General features: G+C 57.8%; 1 protein-coding gene across 2 annotated transcripts in view; it reads left to right on the plus strand.

Moving 5' to 3' along the window:
* Positions 1–20,879, plus strand: part of BSN (bassoon presynaptic cytomatrix protein) — a 95,056-nt gene that overhangs the window by 68,182 nt on the left and 5,995 nt on the right. For both annotated transcript variants that reach the window (XM_074879616.1, XM_074879617.1), the window contains exons 4-5: positions 12,049–12,483; positions 14,022–20,669. In XM_074879616.1, coding sequence (XP_074735717.1) covers positions 12,049–12,483; positions 14,022–20,669 — 7,083 coding nt within the window. The remainder of the gene's footprint in view (positions 1–12,048; positions 12,484–14,021; positions 20,670–20,879) is intronic.

The following is a 20,879-nucleotide window of genomic DNA, read 5'->3' on the forward strand; positions in this document are numbered from 1 at the left end:
GTATATGGGCTTTTTTGAAGCAGCAGTCATTGAGTGGGGTCAAACAGCATTGCCCACAGCTTCCCGTTCTCTAGGAATACACGTATTTCAGGGCAAAAGTCCTGGCAGGGGCCATAGAAATAGAAAGAGAGGAAGGCAAAGGGCTGCAGTCAGAGGGGTCATGGATTACCCCGAGACGTCTGCCTGTGTCTGTGCAGCACTGGCTGCTCTCCACCCAAAGGTGAAGCCCTTGGCCTTTGTCATCCTATTTTCCAAGTGCTAAACAGCCAGGAAAAGCCGGAGGTGACCTTCTGCTCTCTGGCAGGGGGACAGGAGAGCTGAGGTCAACTGTTAGTGGATGTCTCCTCCAGTGGTGCATCTACCCAACATGCAAGGGCTGTGGGAAAGTGGACTTGGTAGGTCTCAGTGGTGGAGCCCCAAGTACCCTCAGCCACCTCCATGTGGGGTTTTCGGTTTCTGCCAGTGTAGGGTTGTCTCCTGGGAAAATAATGTTAAATAAAGTTTTGAAAGCATTATGTGACTGTGCAGGTACTGGAGGACATCGGTTTGTGATGTCCTCAGCTTCCACCCCCTATAACCAATGGCTCCCCAACACACTTTGAGAACAGTCCATCGTGATCATGAAATAGGTTCAAACCCCATTTGCTGCTGCTAGACTGCTTTGGGGATGGGGGGGACTGGGGATGGAACAGCTTGTAATGGGAAGGAAGCTGAAGCTCTTAAAGACGCAGATTTTCTTCTGGTTTGGAAGTGTGAGGCTGCTGCCTGATAGACACTTGGGGCTCTTTGCAATTTAAAAGAGAGCAATCAGACAGCTTGAATCTGCTTTTATCAGATGCAGAAAATTACTAGTTGGATGGCTGGATATTTTAGTCAACACTAGTGCCTATGAAAAACCAAGGTTTTGATTAAATAAGACTTCTCTGATAAACTTAGCTTTTCTTGGATTTTCTACCATTCTGGTTGGAAAAACGAATAGAATATTATATTTGTTTTCTGCACAGTTTGGCCACGTTTCTCTTTGCAAGCATTCTTTTGCTGCATATTTGAAATCTTCTGCATACAGATTCAAACATTTCCTGAAGAGACGTTTCATCAAACGTATGTGTGAAATAGCAGCCTGGCCACAAGAAACACCTTTCACCTACACCATGCCAGTGCACTGGAGGGAGTTAGGATCCGTGGTGACCAGGGTACGGGTTCTGCTAGACCCAACGTACATCTCCTGGGCGTTATTGCAGGATTATTATTATGCAGCCAGCATTCGGAGATCCTCCTGCTGCTGTTAACCTTGGCTGAGAAATACATCCCGATAATGGGGACTGTTAAAGATAAGGCTGGCTGGCAGGCTGATAAATCTCGTTAAGGAGTACTACATCACGGAGTAAATTACAATGCATGGCCAGATCGATTCAAACAAAAATGAACAATATATTACTTCTTTATCGGTAGGGGAGAAATAGACTCCTGCCTCTATGCTGGTGGGTTTTAGTGCTGGATCCGGAGCTGAGTCGTGATGTTAGTGGCAGGGCTTGCTGAGAAAATGCAGTTTCTCAGTGGGTGCCACCCTGGCAGCGCCAGAGCAGGAACCCAGCAGGGTCCTTGAGGAGGGTGCACTGGGAGCAACTGGTCTGTGTGTGGGCGAGAGGGCGTAGGGAACTGGGACATGGTGGAGGACAAGAGCCATGTCCCTCTCTTCTACGTCGTTAAAATGATGGTCATCTCAGTCTGGTCTGGAATGACTAATGATCCAGACAGCTTTATAAACGTCACATTGGAGCAAAATGGGAAAATCAGAGCTTCTCTTCCCTGGGACAGCCATAGCTAATCTTTGAAAAACAGACAAACCCTCTGCTGCTTTAATACCGTTGGCTGGATTTTATTGTGAACAGAAAATCTTCTTAATTCTTCATCCATTTGGATCCAGTCTCTCGGAATTGAGCTGGTAGTTAATTTAGCTCTTTCTCAGAGATAAAACAGAGAGAAATAGTAAGGCTCAATGAAAAGGAAAACGAAAAGCACTTTCAGCATCTGAAACTTGCTCTCTTGTTCCTCCTATTTTTCTTACTCTTTGTGATTTTCCTCTTGCTTAAATATGCAGCACTGTGCTCATGCATTTCCTCCTGTGATGGCACCTTTGGGTACCCAGCCTGGACATGTTGTTACTCTCACTTCTTTGAAAAGATGCTCTGTCCAGTGAGCAGGTGGAGATAAAGGTGCCCTGACCTGCTCACTGGAAAAGGGGACACTGGGTAATGGTCAAGGGAGCAGGAGAAAAATGGTGGTAGCCAGTGGCCAGGAAAAAAAGGTAGCACATCCAGATTAATAACAACAGAGATAAATGAGTATTAAAGCTGCTGCCCAGCGATGGCAACCATGTGAAATCAAGGGTGTATTTTATCTGAACCAAAGTGCTGAGGGGAGATCTGGTGCAGAAGTTGGCAGGTGAACTTGTTAGGTCAGAGTGAGGATGGGCATTTCTGGTGGTCATGTCTAGCCCCAAAACTAGTCTTCATTTCTTCAGATAGTCACGCAGAGGATGTCCCATGTCCCAGCTAGGGGTGGTTGGCCTCTGTGTCTCACCTCACCACCATCTCGAGGCAAACCTGCTTGCGTTCATCTTCACCACCATTGTCTTGCTGGGAGCTGGTGTCTCTGCTTCCCATTCTTGATGCCAGCTGGTTTATTGCTGGATGTCTGTGTTATTGCAGAAGTGTGGCAATGATACCGATGCTCTGATGTTCAGCAGACCATTCCGAGGGCAATGGATGCTCACCTATAGCCCTGAGAACTGGTCCCATGGCTTTTAGACAAGCCACAAGCATCAAAGTTCTCTCCTCAATATCCTACTGATTTTTTAAAATGTTTTTTTATCTAATGAACTGGAAGGAAATATGTTGAGTGGGGAGCGATGTCTATATATATTCTGCAAAAGCACCCATTTCAAAATTTTGGACAGCTGTGTACCCTTTTTTAGCAGCCCCTTCACACAGCCCACACAGCACCCAGGCTCTCGCAATAGGGCTCGTTTGGAAATACACTTCCTTGATTGCAAAATAGTTTCAATCCTTTGACTTAGAAACATTCTTGCCATTCAAAAAGATTTTTTTAAGCTCCAAAAATACAGAAGGTGCTTCCTGCCGCAGTAGCTGCCCTAATTTTGGAGGTGGTGGAAGATGGGCAGAGGGCAGAGACGGGCTGGGGGAGCCTGGCTCATGGCTGTGGCCGCACAAGGATGCGGGTGCTGAGATGCTCTGGAGCTGGGCTCTGCTGGGAGCTGCTGGCCGTGGGTGCTTTGGCTGGATGCCAGAGCCAGGGGGGATTTATTCCGGGGTCTGAGCTGGACGGTCCAAACAGGTTGTCCAACTCTCCCCTTGGCATTCCAGTCAGTCAAGGTGAGCTTCCTTCCCAGCTCCATGGAATAAAATTATTGGGGCCCGACAGTGAAATAACAATATCAAAAAGTAGTCTAAGCTTGACTCTAATGCCGCAGTTCCTAATAACATGAAAGAGTTGGTAGCCTTTTCCTCTAGACTCTGTCAAGCCAAATTTGGGAAGGACCCTTGCTGGGAGCCCCAGGGCAGCTCAGGACACAGCAGAGCAGCGTATGCCCCTGTCAGCAGATCAGTGCCGCAAAAACCCCATCAGTTTTCTGCAGATCTCCACCTGTGCCTCAGGAGGGGCTGCCCAGGACAGCGATGCCCTGGCCTGGGGACATGACCGCTGGAGTCTGCAGCTAGTCAAGAAGCTGCAGGTGGTCCAGGCTGGCCGTGGTGGTAGAAACCACGTTTGCAGCTCTCCTATGGCCACAGAGGCTCACGCCGCTTTCTCCTCGCCGTGGCAGCGTTCATTGGCCTGTCCATCAGCTGCTGCAATGGAATAAGCTGGGCTTGGCAAGAGCACAGCTATTCCTCGAAGGCGAGCGGAGGGGAGCATTGCTATTACTCATCAGTCAAAGACTTTCAGCTGGAATAATCCTCCACTGGCTATGCGGTGTATCGAACCGCAGGGTGGGAGGCTGTGAATGCCTCAGGTGCTGTTTCTCTGGCCCTTGGGCTGTGTCGTGAAGGTCTGATCCATCCCTGCTGTGGCCAGGATCAGGGGAGGAAAAAAATCCCCAGCATGAGGCATGTGAAGGACAAAAAAGAAGGGAGAGCTGAGGAAGGAGGATGCGATGGCCACTTTGGCACCTGGCTGTTGTCCAGCTCCCCATCTCCGCTCTGCCTTCCTCTCTCCATGACACTGGTAAAGGGGATGGGTGGTAGGGCAGACACCGCTGCTCCTGCTCCAGGTCCCCTCCTGTTAGTTTTGACCAGCAGCAGGGTGCGAGGGGAGGGAGTGTTGGTGTGAGACACTGTGGCTGCCGTGGAGCCGGGGCTGGGAGCTGCTGCCGCCCATGTCCTTCCCTTCCCTCCCGGCACAGCTCACGGCACCCCCAGCACTCAGCCATCATGTGCAGGTTCTACCATCTTCTCTTTGTTGTCTTTTTTCCAACCGGGAGAGGTCCCGGCACAGAGAAGGAAGAGGGATGGAGCGAAGCAGATGGGAGGCAGAAAACAAGCTCTGCAACACAGAGCTCATTACCCTGCACTGCTTTTAATCACATTATTGCAGTGGAAAGGCCACCAATACATCGCACACATCTAAAATAGAGCTGGGGAGGGACTGTCAGCTCCATCAGCCTGAGAGAGGCCACAAGAACAGATAAGAATAGGCTGATGCTGGAAAACACATCACTGGGTTGCTTAGTCAAATGCTATATTTAGCAAGGGATTGAAATAACTGTGGTGGTTTTCAGCTGGGCTAATCTGTGAACCCTGGTTGCACTAATACTTGCCCAGTTGATGGTAATGAAGTCAATTAGTGTGGAGCAGTTGGCAGCCAAGGAAACTCGGCTGCAGGAGGTGTGTGCAGTCCCCTCACTGCCTTTCCTTGCAGACGGTGCTGGGAGCTGGGGGAGTGCTGGGTCTTTGCTGCGCTGCCTGCAAGAGCCTCCCGCGGGGCAGTGAGGGGGATGCACAGCCACCCCCTGGGGAGCCTGCCAGCCCCTCTCGCTCCCCGATCTGGGCAGCATCGGTGCATGGCCAGCTGGCCTCCAGAAACACAGCGTCCGAGAGTTGCATTTAGTGCAAGAGATTTTTTTATATATATATATGCATGCATAAACTTCAGAAGCAGCAAGGATATGCCAGCATAAATGCAGTTAGCAAGCACAAGCAGCTCTGTATCTAGCTTGGGTGGCATTTTGAGAGTGTTTTTAGGGGAAAAAAGATCAGGGCAATAGCACACACTCTGCTTTCTGCCCCATCCCAGAGGCAGCTGTCCCATGGCGGTGTGTGAACACACGTGTGCACCACCGGCCGTGCACAGCCAGCCCTGCCTGTCCCCCTGCCTCCCCAGGGCTGCCCGCTGCCTCTGGTCCTCCTTGGTCTCAGTCCCCTCCTGGTGCCGGGGCCACCTGAATCCTCTCCAGTCTCCTCCCATCGCAGACGCAGCTCTGACAAGCATCTCCTGCATTTGCTCCATCTCGCCTCCTGATCTCTGGTGCTTCCACCATCGCAGCGCATTTCCTCGCCCTCATTTCAAATCCCATCACTGCCTCAGCCTCCTAGGAGAGATAAGGACTGAGGCAGAGGTAAAACCAGGCCCGTGGTTATTTGCTGACAGCACACGAGGTTAAAAACACCCTTTGGAACGTGCTGTGGTTGGGACCGTGATGTGCATCCTCCCCTCCGTAGGCGAGCATCCCGGAGAAGCAGCGGTTGGCCCAGGTTGGCACGCTCCCCCTCACCTCCTAAAACTGCAGCAGCTCAGTCGAAGGGGTTTGGCAGAGGTGGGAGGTGCCTCCAGCTGTGGGGAGGTGATTTGGAGAGAGTCGGAAGAGTTCAGCTGTGAGAATGGGCTGAAATCGAGGGGGAGAAAGCATCAGCAGCATCCAAAATGAGTGAGCGCTGGGGTTTGCCTGGGGAGGCTGCTGGCAGAGAGCATCTTTGCTGGGGGTAAGGAAGGGCACAGGAGTGCTTAGAGGATGGAGAACCTGCCAGCCAGACCCCAGGCACTGCCCGAGATGGGTATGAAACAGCCCTGGCATCCAATGATCAAGCATGACTCAGTCCCTTTCCTTTAAAACTGTGCTAAAAACCATCCCCAGTACAGACAGAGCTGTGGTGCTCTTAGCACAAGGATGCTGAGCGCTTGGGAGATGGGATCATACAGTGAGGTATCCCCATTTCTGCTGCGGGAGGGTGTGTAGAAGGTGTCTGGATGTCAGGAGCCCTCCTAAACGGGAGGTTTCCTGCAAGCGGGACTGAGAGGAGTGCTTGAGAAGTGATTTTATGAGGTTCTTGTTGTTAATTTGGATCTTGATTCAGATACCAGAAGTGTTTTCCATATTTTCCAGGCACCCATCTGTCACAGTGATGAGCCCTGCACAGTACTTGTCAGCAAATAAATGAAATATTCTTGTGAGATTCACCGCATTTAATGCTGGGAGATGAGATCTGGCTTGCGAGATACTTATACCTCATGCTGCTTATCTAATTTTGTACAGATTTTTGTCCTGGTATTTTAATAGATGCTGTTTTGATTGTGCAAAATAATACTCTAGAACATAAATAACTGGGCAGAGTCCTAGGGATGATATTGCGGGGAACGGCTTGTGCTGGGATGAAGACCACGACTGTGCACCTCCCAGAAGCTGGAGAGGTTGCAGTGAGGGTCTCAGGGGTGACGGGGATGGTGGGACTGGCAGCCAGGAGCTGACCAGGGAAGCCAAGAAGTCTCCAGGGAAGCCTGGGAAGCCTCTGGCACTGCCAGCTCCCACTGAGGCTCTCAGACCTCTGAGTCGCTGAACGGGGAGTTCATGTGCAACCGTGATGCTGAAGCTCGCTGGCTCCGTCGTTAAAAAAAAACAACCAGCGGTGCTGGGGGATTCAGCATTTAATTAACTTGCCAAGCGGTAACATTGACCAGAATTACGCGGGAAGACTTCTGCTTTAGTTAATTACAGTTTTGTTGTCGCCCATTAGTAAATTAAAACAATAGCAGGGTAAAACCCAGCAGAGGTTGGCGAGCGCGGCTGTGGCCACCTGCCAGCAGATGCCAGAGCTCGGGGGGGAGCCAGGGGCACCCCCCACGCACACAGACCCCCAATGCACGCCGACCCTGCACCCCTTCCCCTCATATCGCCCTGGGGCATTGCGGCAGCAGCCCCAGGGGCTCCTGTTCGAGCAGGGCTGCTGCAAATCCCCCCTGGCCCCCGGGAGGGAGCGCAGGCAGCCATCAGCACACCAATCGCCGCCCCTTCAGCGGAGCCAGCGGGAATTGCGGCCGCATCCTGCATTTCCCAATGCCGCTCGCGTGGTGCGCAATTAAAAACCGGGATAGTCGTTACAGCTCAGATGTGCTGCCTTGAACGAAGCTGCCTGCTCTCGGTTGCTGGCCAGGGCTGCCTTGCACCCAGGGCTCTGTCCTGCCCCTGTCCAGTACTCCCTGTCCTGCCAGCACCTCTTCATTTAAGATGACATCTCAGGTGCGCTTTGGTTTCATCCTTCTCTTTAATTATTGATGCTTTCCTCCGCCTGGAGCCCTCTCTGCATCCCAGCAGAGATGTTGCCCATGCACTGCCTGTCTTCACCGCGTGCTGCAGTTTTCACCAGCCCCGGCTCCTATTGCCTGCGCTTCGCACAGTTAAATCCCCCATGCCCGCCACCGCGATGCATCCTAAGGCAGCAAACCTCGGTGTCAAGCAAGCCCCCATCCTTATGGGGGCCAAGGTTTCCAGTATCTTTAAGCACGGAGACTCAGACAGGCACCGCCGTGCCTTTGCCATAAGCTCCTTACCTGCTTACCGCCCCGGCGAGGAGCACCCTGCCTTCCTGGGCATCCAACAGTTTGGACATGCAAAGCGCTAAATACAGCCTAATTATTATTATCTTCATGGGATCTGGTTAATCTCGATGGGGATTTACAAGCTGTTAGCAAATCAGCCCGTCGTCGAATGTTTGCATTTTTCTCAGGGGCAGCTTAATCCCGTCGGGCGCATTAGCTGGGAAATGCCTGCGGCCAAGTCATACGTACGGGGGAGCTGCTCCAGAGCCGATCCCTCTGAGAGGGAGCGGAGGTGCTGCGGGATAACCAAACACCGAGCCGACAAGGCTGCAGGGCTGCGGGAGAGGGATGGTTCATTTGTCACCAGCAGAGCGTGGGGCACGGGCATGGGGCTGTGGGATGCCTCAGACCCAGCATCTTCACTGAGCCCCTGGGTTTTTAGCATCCAGCAGCATGACGGGTGTCAGTGCCGGGTGTTGGTGGGGCTGCAGAGGTCTCTTAAAGACGGGGACCGAGAGCTTGGAGAGGTTTGCCAGAGATGTTCCTGCTGGGTACAGGCAGCTTTGCTTGCCTCCCGTCTCCCTGCAGCTGCCACAGGCAGGATTTCTTGCCCCCCCGTGCGTGTGTAGGAGCCAGGCAGCTTGCAGCTCCTGCTGCTGGAGGTATTCACTGCAGCAAGTGCCGGGATGCGATGGCAAACGCTGTGCTGGCTGCTGCGGCACAGTCTGTGCTCACAGTGTACACACGGCTCAGCACGGCGCTGGCTGCTGACAGGGCCGGGGGCTCTCCCACCACTCAGAAAAATTCAGTTATCCCTTCCCTGGTTTTCTGCCACCCAAGGCTGTAACCACACAGTGATTTTCCACAGAGGTTCAAACTAAAGTGTGGGGTGCTGGACTGTCAGCAGTCTCCCTGGCACAGGAGACCCCAGAGGTGTCAAAAAGAAAAGCCAGGAGGAGAAAATGCAAACTCAGTGCATACCACTCTCTCATCTTGGGCGTCTCCCGGGGCTTGACTGGCATCTCTCACAGCTGGCGAAGGCTAAGGGCCAGCTCCACCTGCGACCTTCCCTGGTTTCCGCCTTCCCTCTGTACCGGTGCCTTTCTGCCTGCTGTGAAAGGCAAGGGGCATTTCGCAGTGGAGCTCCACAATCTTTTTGGCAGGGCTATTTTTACCAGAGATCGTTCCCTTATCTGCTTCCCAGTGCAGTCCCGTGAAGAGTCAAGCTGTCACATCTGCGAGAGCAGGATGGTAGGGCGAGCTGCTCAAACTGGGGCAGCTGCCAAAAGGAATAGCTGCGGAGCCACAGCTGGGAGGAACCTGAGGGAGGATGCTCAGACCAATCTGTGGAGCCATCAGATCCCCACAGTACAGATCAGTCCTGTGCTCGCCTGGTCTTGGATGACCCCTAAACCTCATCCTGATGAGATGACACCAGCAGATCCTCTCCACTCATGCTTGCCTTGCACCGTGGTGGTGTCCCTTGCCAGCATGGACTCAGGAAGGTGCTGGTGGGGGAGTGTGGGGTCTCCAGTCCAGCCTCCCACACAGAGCAGGACAGCCACCAACACAGGGGACTTTGTCTAGCAAAGCCTTGAACTCCGTCCAAGCATGGAGACCCCACAGTGACTGTCCCAGTCTGCACCGCTGCCTCAGAAAAGGGGCTTTTCCTAATGTCCACCCTGAACCTTTGCTCTTGCAAAGCATGTACATCTATACCCAGGCAAACCTAGACAGGACTACACTGATCTGAGAGATTACACCCTTTGGAGGGTCTTCTGCCATGATGGTTGTCCCAGCAGGGCACTGGCCAGAGGATGTGTGACTCCTGCCTCTCCATGGGCACAAGAGCCACCTCCTTGGATGGGACCTGATTGGCACTCAGTGCCCACAGTTGGCAGCCGGTGACCAGCGTTGGCCTTTCATGGTCATCCTTGGCTTGAATTTTGCGCTGGAAGGGCAAAAGCAGCTGTGCCCATACCCTTGTCCAGAGCTTCCTGGCCACCACGGTGTGGCAGGGTGAGACAGCACAAGCACAATCAATGCCCCATCCAGGGGGTGTATTAAGGGGGTAGTTCGAGGCGGGCTGATCTCCGGTTCCTGCAGAACCAAGCTGGGAGTTGGCACGATGGCATGGCAGAGAGGGATGGGCAGGAGCTGAGCTGAGCTCTACCCTGGCACAGCCAGCCCATCCACTCTGCATCGCGCCTCCCCCTCGCCGCTAGCATTGGGGAGGGAGCTCTGGTGAAGAAAAATGGGATTCCTGAAAGAAAAATGAAAGGCCGCATATTTTCATGAGGCAGGGATTCAATTTGTGTCACGCAATCACATTTCCTTCTGCAGTCTGAAATAATTACACAGCAGAGCAGAGCGAGGAGATCTGATTCAGAGGCACAGGGACAAGAGCGAGCTCTGAAATAAAAGAAGACAAATGCAATCATTAAGATACAATAGGCTGCACTTGCCCCTTAATTAGACTTTCTCTTTGATTAAGCAGTAATTAAATATTACTGTGCTGAAAGGGATTTTTTTATGGCCTTCCAAAACCCTAATGTATTCTTAAGATGTTTGTGTGAAGAGCAGGGGCTGCTGTGGGGTGGTGGGGGTGGGAAGGAGGACATTGCATGCCGCAGAAGAAGCCCTCCTGCCCCTCTGCTCCCCGGAGAGCGTGGGCTGGATGGCTGCTCCTGGTCCAGATTGCTGTGTGAGCGAAGAAGTGTCCGTGGGGAAGCCCACTACTCCTGGCCACCACCAGCTGCAAAGCATCTCCAGCATCTCGTCAAAACTTGGGGACTCCTGGCTGTGGATGCAGGTGCCAAGCCTGTTATGCTGCTGCTATCCCATAGGTATGCTTTTTAGAGTCATAGAATAGAATCATTTAGGTTCGAAAAGACCCTTGAGATCATCGAGCCCAACCGTTAACGTAACGCTGCACGTCCCTAAGTGCCACGGCTACATGTGCTTTGAATACCTGCAGGGATGGTGACTCAACACTCCCCTGGGCAGCCTGTTCCAGTGCTTGACAACCCTTTTAGTGAAGAATTTTTTCCTAATATCCAATCTAAACCTCCCCTGGTGCAACTTGAGGCTGTTTCCTCAAGGCCATTTTGGTGAACCTTATCTTCTACATGGAGGCCATGGCTTCTGTGGCCCCAGGAGACACAGCTGGCTTGCAGCCCCGGTCCCAGGCTGGTCCAGCTGAAGACTAAGACCACCGCTCTAACAGCATGACAGCTCCTCTGGGGCCAGCTGCCCCCCGAGGTTGGCCACCCCAAGCTTCGGGAGCAATGGATCAGCAAAAGAGGAGTCTGGGGAAAAGGACTTGGAGCATATCAGTCTGTTAGCAGCAAAACCAAAAAGATTTGAGATGATGAAACATCAAAAGGAAAGTAAATGTCAGGCCCCTATTCCTGGACATTCCTGGGTGGGTAAAAATAGCCCTTGGACAACCTGGGGGAGGAAAAGTGCTTCTGATCCCTTAATGCAGAGCCCCTGCCGTAGCCCCGCAGGCTCTCTGCCACTCACAGCCCTGCTTGCAAGCAGCTTTTTCCAGGCCATAAAACAACAGCTCTTGCTGAGAATTTCACTAGACGAGATTGTCTTGTTCTTTTCCTGCACAGCATGTACTTTGGGTAATATCTTTGGGAAATTTTTGCGTACTTGTGTAGCCAGTATTTTCTGATAACCTAGAAAAAAAGATTCTTAAGTATTATGATTATGCTATTAAACCTTTATTGTATCGAGGAAAACAAATCAGAGTGAGAGAGAAGCTGTATGGAGCCCAAGAAGTGTTAAGCTACAGTAGTAATCTGCTTTCATTGTTTCATTTCACTTAAAACCAAAATACCAGCAAGACTGGACATGAAAAGAGCTGGTGATACTGAGGTGTCGTGGGGGGAGTGTGAAATGCCTGTGTTGTGGCCGTGGTCCCTCTGGCTGAACACCACTGAGGTCTGGACAAGGGTAGGGGTAGTTTAAGGTAGATGATCGATCTCTCCTAGATGGTTTGTGGGGTACATGCCCCTCCGCAGCCCACACGGGTGTTTCGGCAGTTGCCTGCTCACAGCTTGGCCTCTCTGAAGCTGGTTTTTTGGTTTGGGTGCACCGAGTCCTTTGCACCGTTGCTACATGTCCCATCAGCTGAACTTCTTGACCAGGTCCCTGCTGAGATGAAGCTCCCAGGGTTTGAACAGAACTTTTCCTTTCTCTGTTTTGCAGAAGAACGAATGGCTGTGCTTGAACTGCCAAACTCAGCGGCTGCTCGAAGGCAGCCTCGGCGACCCTGCCCCGATGCCGCTGCCTGCCCCGAAGCAACCGCCCACCGGCTCCCCGCGGCACCAGCCACCAGCCGCTGGCCAGCAGCAGAGAGCACCCGCACCGGCACCCACCGAGCCGGCGGCACCTCCTGAGCAGCAGCCCTCGCCCGCGAGGAGCCTCCGGGCTGCCGAGCAGAGCAGGACCCCGAGCCCTGCCCCAGCGGAGAAGAAGCCCCCAGCACCGGCAGAGGAAAAGCCGCTGCCCAAAGCTGCCCCAGAGCCTTCCAGAGCTCCTGAGAGTGCTGCGCCGAAGGGGAAGAGCACGACCCCCAAACCGGAGGTGGAGAGCAAGGAGAGCCGGGCACCCCCCGAGGCACCACGGGCGAAGGAGCAGGAGGTGAGTTCTCAGGGTGCGTCCAGCTCTGAGCATCCCTGAGGACCGCATCCCACCCAGGGCTGGCGTGGCGCTGAGCCATGCCTCTGCGGTGACCATGCTCAGAAACAGGAGTTTATTCCAAGTCAGAGCAGAAACCGTGTCGCTGAGGCCATTTGCCTCGGGAAATGGCCTTTTGGGAAGCGATGAGCTCAAAACATTGCTGTCTCAGCCCTTCCAAACCACTTAGGAACTTTGCAGGCTGTATAGCAGCACGCTGGTATTTGCTTTCTCTTTATTATGATTACATCAGTTTGGGCATAATGCAATAGTGCAGGTCGTCTTTGACCTGTGGATTTGTTTTAAAATAACATGAGGGCAGCTGAATTTGTCATTAAATGGAAAACTCGTTTCACAACATTTCATGTTGCAGCAGTGGGCATTTTTCAAGCTCCTCGTCCCACCTTTTTAAAAGTTCAGTACAATTTGGGGAAACATTTGGCTGTGTTGGGATGGTTTTGCCCCATGAGCAACCATCCCAGCATCAGCCAGCACAGCCCCCCTTGGGGAGGGGATGCAGTGGGAGGTCCCCCAAAAGCTGGGAAGGGACGGCTGCCCCCAGGGAAGAGGCTCCTCACACCCCTGACTGCTGGTGCTTCTGAAATCCAGTAAGGTCCATGGTGCCTCCGTGGGGGTGACGGGCCCTGTGGGTGGCACCAGGGCTGGGCGTGATGGTGCTTGCCCCACAGCTCAGAGGCTTGCCCCGATGCCCTCTAATTGTAACATCAATTAAAAGGGCCTGTTTATTTCAGCTGGAATCTAACGAGGATCCTGGGGGCCACCCTGCTTCTGAAGGCTGCTTTGCCTGGCTGTCAGTCGGGGCAATTAGAGTTCATTAAAAGGCAGCTGTTCCCCATGGCTGCTGCCAGTAAAGGTCCTGTCCTCTCAGTGCTGCCATGCCAGCCTGGCTGGGCACTGGGGGCAAGGGCTGCCCCCTCCCAAGACACCCCCCAATTACAAGTGCTTGGGCTTCTCCCCATGCAGGCAGCTGCCTGCCTGCCTGGGGAGAGTGGCAGACAGCTGCCTGCCTGTCTGGGGAGAGCAGCAGGCAGCTCTGCCCTCGCATCCTTTCCCCAGGGAAGGGTGTGTGGCCATCTGTACCCCAAGGCTTACAGACAGGGCTCAGCCACCACTGTCTCTCTAAGTAAAAAAAAATCGATGTTGCCATTGGACAGCCTTCTCGTGTTAGTTATCCAGGGAGATAACGCTGACGGGCCCAGTTTTCTAAACATATTTGTGAGTCCCGCAATGCCTTTGCCCCTGGGGACATGTGCTGTGCCATCCCCTGTCTGCAGCATGCCCTGTCACCCGCCTTTGTGAGCATGGAGACAAATTGCTGACAAGCCACTGAGGGGGCACATGGGGCAACCCCCAGCCTTCATGCTGGGCTGGCTCTCAGCGCTGCCCAGACCTTCTGTGCGCTCCCCAGTGTTTTGGGGGGAAGCGGGGGGAGCAGCTCTAGAGCTGCCCACATCTGACGCTGTGCTCTCCCTCGCCCGCAGGATGGGAGCAAGCCTTACCCCCCGGACCTGTCCCGCAGCCCCCAGAGCCTCAGCGACACCGGCTACTCCTCCGACGGCATCTCCAGTTCGCAGAGCGAGATCACCGGCCTGGTGCAGCAGGAGGAGGAGAAGCTGAGCGGCACCGGGCTGGCTGGGCAGAGCCCCCCCAGCCCCTCTGAGCTCACCAAGCTGGAGAGCAGCATGAGGCCCCTCCTGGAAGGCCGGGGTGCCCCGCCGGAGCCCACCGAGCGGGCCAAGGGCTGCCCGGAGCCGCGGGAGGAGCAGCGTCAGCGGCAGAGGCCACGGTACCTCTCCATCACCCCCGAAGCCTTCGACTCGGATGAGGAGCTGGAGGACATCCTGGAGGAGGATGAGGACTCGATGGAGTGGGAGAACCAGCGGGAGCGGCGGGAGAGCGCAGAGTCCTCGGATGAGTTTGGCAGCAAGCTGCGGCATGACTACGTGGAGGACAGCAGCGAAGGGGGCTTCTCCCCGGTGCCCCCCCGGCCCAAGGGCCGGGAGGCGGAGGCGAGCGACGAGGAGTTCATGCGGAGGCAGATCCTGGAGATGAGTGCAGAGGAGGACAACCTGGAGGAGGAGGAGGAGGAGGGCTACAGACGTGCCAAGTACAGCATCCCCAAAGCCGGGCAGAAGGCCGAGGCGGAGAAGGGCAAAGAGCCGGCATCGGCTAAGCGGCGCCTGCCACACAGCTCCGGCAGCCTGTACAAGGAGGAGAGGAAGGAGCTGGAGACGGCGGAGGGCGATGACTTGAGCACGGCCCAGGGCGGGCTGCGGCGCTTCAAGACTATCGAGCTGAACAGCACGACTGGCTACGGGCGGGAGATGGAGATGGGCCAGGAGGCAGACACCAGCCTGGACCGGGAGCCCGAGCTGGAGATGGAGAGCCTGACAGGCTCTCCCGAGGAGCGCTCCCGGGGTGAGTACTCCTCCACCCTGCCGGCCACAACGCCCAGCTACACCTCGGGCACCTCACCCACCTCCATCTCCTCCCTGGAGGAGGACAGCGACAGCAGCCCCAGCCGCCGGCAGCGGCTGGAGGAGGTGAAGCAGCAGAGAAAGGCTCGCCACCGCTCCCACGGCCCCTTGCTGCCCACCATCGAGGACTCATCTGAGGAGGAGGAGCTGCGGGAGGAAGAGGAGCTGCTGAGGGAGCAGGAGAAGATGCGGGAGGTGGAGCAGCAGCGCATCCGGAGCACAGCACGCAAGACTAAGCGCGACAAGGAGGAGCTGAGGGCTCAGCGGAGGAGGGAGCGCTCCAAAACCCCCCCCAGCAACCTCTCCCCCATCGAAGACGCCTCCCCCACCGAGGAGCTGCGGCAGGCAGCAGAGATGGAGGAGCTGCACCGCTCCTCCTGCTCTGAGTATTCGCCCTCCATTGACTCGGAGGCCGAGAGCTTTGACGCCGTGGCCTCCAAGCTGTACAAGTCGGGCAGCGAGTACAACCTGCCCACTTTCATGTCGCTGTACTCCCCGACAGAGAAGGGGGAGAGCGGCCCCAGCCAGCCCGCCAGCAAGCCCCTCAAGAGCGCCGAGGAGGCCTACGAGGAGATGATGAGGAAGGCAGAGATGATGCAGAAGCAGCAGGTCCAGCAGGCCCAGCCAGCCGTTTCCTACAGCGGCACCTACCAGCAGGTCGGCTACCGCAGCACTGAGGGCCAGAACGGCTTCGAGTACCAGTATGCCGAGGAGTACCAGTATGACAGTGGCCCCGTGCGCCCTTCCCAGCCCAGCTATCCCAGTGCCCTGCCGAAGGCGGGGGCCGTGTATGAGGAGATCCTGCAGACCTCACAGAGCATCTCCAGGATGCACCAGTCCTCCTCCTTCGACCTGGCCCTTGAGCAGGGAGAGAAGGTGAAGGGGCAGGAGGAGACATACCAGGAGAAGCACTTCCTCAATGCTGAGAGCGCCTACGCTGACCTGATGAAGCAGAATGGCGGCCCGCTCACCCCTGGCACCAGCCCCACGCAGCTCTCTGCTCCCGTCTCCTTTGCCACCTCCGACAGCAGCGCAGGCAAGGCCATTCCTGACGTCCGGGTCACCCAGCATTTTGCGAAAGAGGGGCAAGACCTAGCCAAGCTCCAGAGCGCCCCGGCAGCGCCCAGCCCGGTGTCCAAGGCTGCCGCCACTCCTTACACCTATGGCAAAGGTGCCAGCACGGTGACGACAGCAGCGGGCGGCCCCGGGAGTGCGCTGCGGAGCTACAGCTCCCCAGCTCCGGAGGCCCCATCCCTAGCTGGCAGAAGCTACAGTCCGGTGAAGAGCACCGTCAGCTACGGCTCACAGACAGAGGACGCTGGCAGAAGCAAGGCAGCGGTGGAGATCAGCGTGCAGACGGCCAGGGAGAAGCTCCCGGCTGTGAGCGACGGCAAGCCCCCGCCGCCCAAGACGTACCCCTTCTTCAAGAGCTCCAGCCCTCCGCTCTCACCCACCTCCCCCACGCAGAGTCCCACCCGCACTGCAAAGGCCACGGCAGAGTTTTCCACGCAGACACAGAGCCCCATCCTCCCCTACGAGGGTCCCACTGCCACCTCTGCCGGCCCCACCGCCTCTTCTCTGGTGGCACAGGGGACACAGACGCCACACCGGGCGGGCTCGCCGCGCCTGGCCCGGCAGCCCTCACAGGATGCCCCCTTCATGCTGATCACGCTGGCAGCCGATGCAGCCAGCCAAACCAAGCCAGCCAGCTCCGGCTCCTTGACGTCCCCCACATCATCCCCCACCAGGCCAAGCCGGCAGCTGCCGGCACATGGCTACAGCCAGGCACCAGAGCCAGAGCAGCCGCAAGGTGCCTACGTCAGGGCACAGCCGGTGAAGGAGCACGCCCAGAAGGCACCCGCCGTGACTTCAGCCGCCGACAGCATTGCAGGACTGTATGGCTGGGGAGCGCTCCCTGCAGAAAACATCTCCCTCTGCCGTATCTCCTCCGTCCCCGGCACATCACGGGTTGAGCCAGGGCCCAAGGTGCCGAGCACTAATGCCGTGGACTTACGCACTGCGCTGAAGTCTGCCCCCATCATCATAACGGACCAAGGCATGGATCTCACCTCTTTGGCCACTGAGGCCAGGAAGTACTGCCTGACCTTGGACCACATCCCGAGCCGGCAGTCCACAGCCATCCAGCCCTTGATCATCAACCTCAATGCCCAGGAGCAGCCCCACGCCATCATCGCAGCAGCCAGCACCGCTGGCCTGGCCATCGCCTCCCCCATGCTGCTCTCGCAGCCCAAGCAGCCCGTGGTCTACGGAGACCCTTTCCAGAGCCGGGTGGACTTTGGGCAGGGGAGCGGGAGCCCGGTGTGCTTGGCGCAGGTGAAGCAGGTGGAGCAGGGTGTCCAGACGGCCACTGTCAGAGCCAGCGGGGTGGCCAGCGGCAAGCCCGAGCCCGCCGCTGCCCCTCAGACCAAGTTTGCAAGGTATGGCGTGCCAGGCCAGATTGTGAAGAAGGACGTGCTCATCACGCAGACTGGTGGGGCGCAGAACGTCGGCAGCCTCCCACAGCCCTTCCCGCCAGAGCCGGGCTCAGAGCTGTACCGCGCGCTGCCAGTGGAGCTGAAGAGCCAGAGCCCTCTCCTCGCCCTGGGCGGCAAGAAGTCCCAGGTGATGATGGTGCAGATGGAGGAGGCGGTGGCCGGCCCGGTGACCAAAGTACTGAAGGAGGAGCCACCAACCAACGTGCTGGACCTCACGGGCGTGAAGCCGGAGAGCCAGGTGGCCTGCTGCGACGTGGTCTACAAGTTCCCCTTTGGCAGCAGCTGCACTGGTGCTTTCAACCCCACCTCTAAGATGCCGGAGAAGAAAGCTGGGGAGGCGGGGGCACCTGGACGGAAAGCCAGTGGACCCCTCTATGGCAGCAGAGAGCCAGAGCTGCCGGAGACCTTTCCCTACCGGGAGCAGCCAGCCCCGGCGCCTGCGCTCTACGAGGAGCAGAAGTTTTACCCCTCCGGCGCCTTCGGCCGCCTCTACTCCTCCATGTCAGACACAAACCTCTCCGAAATCGGGATGAACTACTACCCCATGAAGGGGGATCAGCCCTTCCCCTCCCCGGCGGGTGACGCCGCTGTGGACCTCAGCACCATGAAGCACTCCTACAGTGTGGGCTTTGCCGAGGGTGGTTACCTGGGCCAGGGGCTGCAGTATGGCTCCTTCTCTGACCTCCGCCAGCCAGCAGAGATGCTGGGCCACCCGCTCCCCATGCGGAGGTACAGCTCGGCCTCCAATATCTATTCTGACTACCGGTTCTCGCCCCGGGGGGACCTGGCCAGCTTCCAGGAGTCCAGCCTGGCCCACTACAGTGCCACCACGGCGCGTGAGATCAGCCGCATGTGTGCTGCCCTCAACTCCATGGACCAGTATGGTGGCCGGCATGCCAACGGCCCCGACCTGCTGCACTACAGCCCCGGCACAGGGCCAGGGGGTGCGGGGGGGCTGGCAGCTCAGCAGCAGGGCCCTGCACCCCCCAAACCTGGTGGGATGTACAACCCCACTTTCCCCGAGGCACGGCAGGGCTTCGGCAGCCTGGCGCAGTACAACGTCCCCGGTGTCCGCCTGGGCGCCGTCCGGCAGATGTTCCCTTCCACCGCCACCGTGCGGGCCGCCGACGGCATGATCTACTCCACCATCAACACGCCCATCGCCTCCACGCTGCCCATCACCACCCAGCCGGCCTCAGTGCTGCGGCCCATGCTGCGCGGGCTCTACAGACCCTACGGCCCGGGCGGCGTGGCGGCAGTCCCGCTGGCCAGCCTAACCAGGCTGCCAGTCGTCACCCCCCGTGTCCCGCTGGCGGCACAGGGCCTCTACCGCTACCCGGCTCCCAGCCGGCCGGCCCCGGCGGCCTCGCTGATGGAGACACCCGTCTACCTGGGCAAGCCCGTCAGCACAGCACCGGTGGCGGCGGGTGCTGGTCCCGCTTCCAAAGCCCCTGCCGCCCCCACTGGTGGCTTGCAGAGAGCGGAGCCGGCGGGGGCTGCTCCCCGTGCCGAGGGGCCAGCAGCACCGGCGGCCGGCAAGGAGCCCGGGCAGGCAGCCGCCGTGCCCAAGCCGCCGCTGGACGGGACTCAGCGGGAGGAGCGGGAGCGGGAGGAGGAGCGGCAGCGCAAGCAGCAGGAGCACGTGCTGCAGCTGGAGCGGGAGCGCGTGGAGCTGGAGAAGCTGCGACAGCTGCGGCTGCAGGAGGAGCTGGAGCGGGAGCGCGCGGAGCTGCAGCGGCACCGGGAGAAGGAGCAGCTGCTGGTGCAGCGGGAGCTGCAGGAGCTGCAGTGCATCAAGCAGCAGGTGCTGCAGCAGCAGCAGGAGGAGCGGCACGCACAGCTGGCGCTGCAGCGGGAGCAGCTCGCCCAGCAGCGCCTCCAGCTCGAGCACATCCACCAGCTCCAGCACCAGCTGCAGCAGCAGCTGGAGGAGCAGAAGCGGCAGAAAAGCGTCTTCCCGGCGCCCGCCGAGCCCCCTGCCCGCCCGCCCGAGGGGCCCGCCGAGGCACCACGGGGCCTGCCGCACAACGGGCAGGCATGGCCCCTGCCCAGCCAGGCCCCACCAGAGGGGCCCGCGGGCCCCCGCTACCCCGCGCCACAGCGGCCACTCAGCAGCTCGGCCTCGGACATGTCGCTGCAAGCCGAGGAGCCCTGGGAGCCTGGCCGGGGCATCAAGAAGAGGAACTCGATGCCACGGCTGCGGGACACCTACGAGAAGGAGGTGGCACGGGAAGCCTTCACGGCGAGGAAGACAGCGGACAGCAGCGTGCAGACGGACGAGGAGGATGGCGAGGAGCGGTACCTGCTGTCGCGGCGGCGGCGGGCTCGGCGCAGCACCGACTGCAGCGTGCAGACGGATGAGGAGGACAGCGGGGAGTGGGAGCAGCCCGTGCGCCGCCGGCGCTCCCGGACCTCGCGGCACGCCGAGGCCGGCACCGAGGGCAAGCCGGAGGGGATGACCCGTGGCACAGCCAGCGTGGGCATCCAGACCATCAGCGACTGCTCTGTGCAGACGGAACCCGACCAGCTCCTCCGCGTCTCCCCCTCCATCCACATCACTACCCATGACCCCCGGGTGGAAATCGTGAAGTACATCTCGGCCCCAGAGAAGACGCAGCGGGGCGAGAGCCTGGCCTGCCAGACGGAGCCAGAGCCAGCCCCTCAGCCCGGTGTCGTGGTGCCTCAGCTGACGGTGCCCACCACCATCCCGCCCTACTCCACCAACATCCAGATGGTGAGCACAGGCCCCCTGGACCCCCACGCCGTCCGGCAGCAGACCCTGGGCAAGTTTGAGAAGAAGAAGCCGGATCCCCTGGAAATAGGCTACCAGTCCCATCTGCCAGCTGAGTCCCTCTCCCAGCTGGTGACCCGCCAGCCGCCCCGCTCTCCCCAGGTCCTCTACTCACCCGTCTCCCCCCTGTCCCCCCACCGCCTCCTGGAGTCCTCCTTCGCCACCAGCGAGCGGCTGAACAAGGCTCATGTCCCCCCGCAGAAGCACTTCACCGCTGACTCGGCCCAGCGCCAGCAGACGCTGCCGCGTCCCATCAAGACCATGCAGCGCTCCCTCTCCGACCCCAAGCCCATCAGCCCCACCGCCGAGGAGGCCGGCAAGGACAGGTTCTCCCTCTACCAGCACCCGCTGCTCCCTGGCACCCAGGTACGTCAGCGCGGGGAACAACCTTTCCCTCGGGGAACGGCCCCAGGAGGCACCTCAGGACATTTCAGTTTCATTAGCGCTGTGACAATTAATATTTTAAAAGGCTGGCTTCCTGCAGCAGCTGATGGCAGCCGGCGGGCACAGACGCGTGCACCGAAGTCGGCAGCTGGAGGGAGGCCCTGGAGCTCCACTGGCTGCACAAGCTGTGCA

The sequence above is a fragment of the Strix uralensis genome, chromosome 10 (genome assembly GCF_047716275.1).
Source record: "Strix uralensis isolate ZFMK-TIS-50842 chromosome 10, bStrUra1, whole genome shotgun sequence".
NCBI classification, from domain to species: Eukaryota; Metazoa; Chordata; class Aves; order Strigiformes; family Strigidae; genus Strix; species Strix uralensis.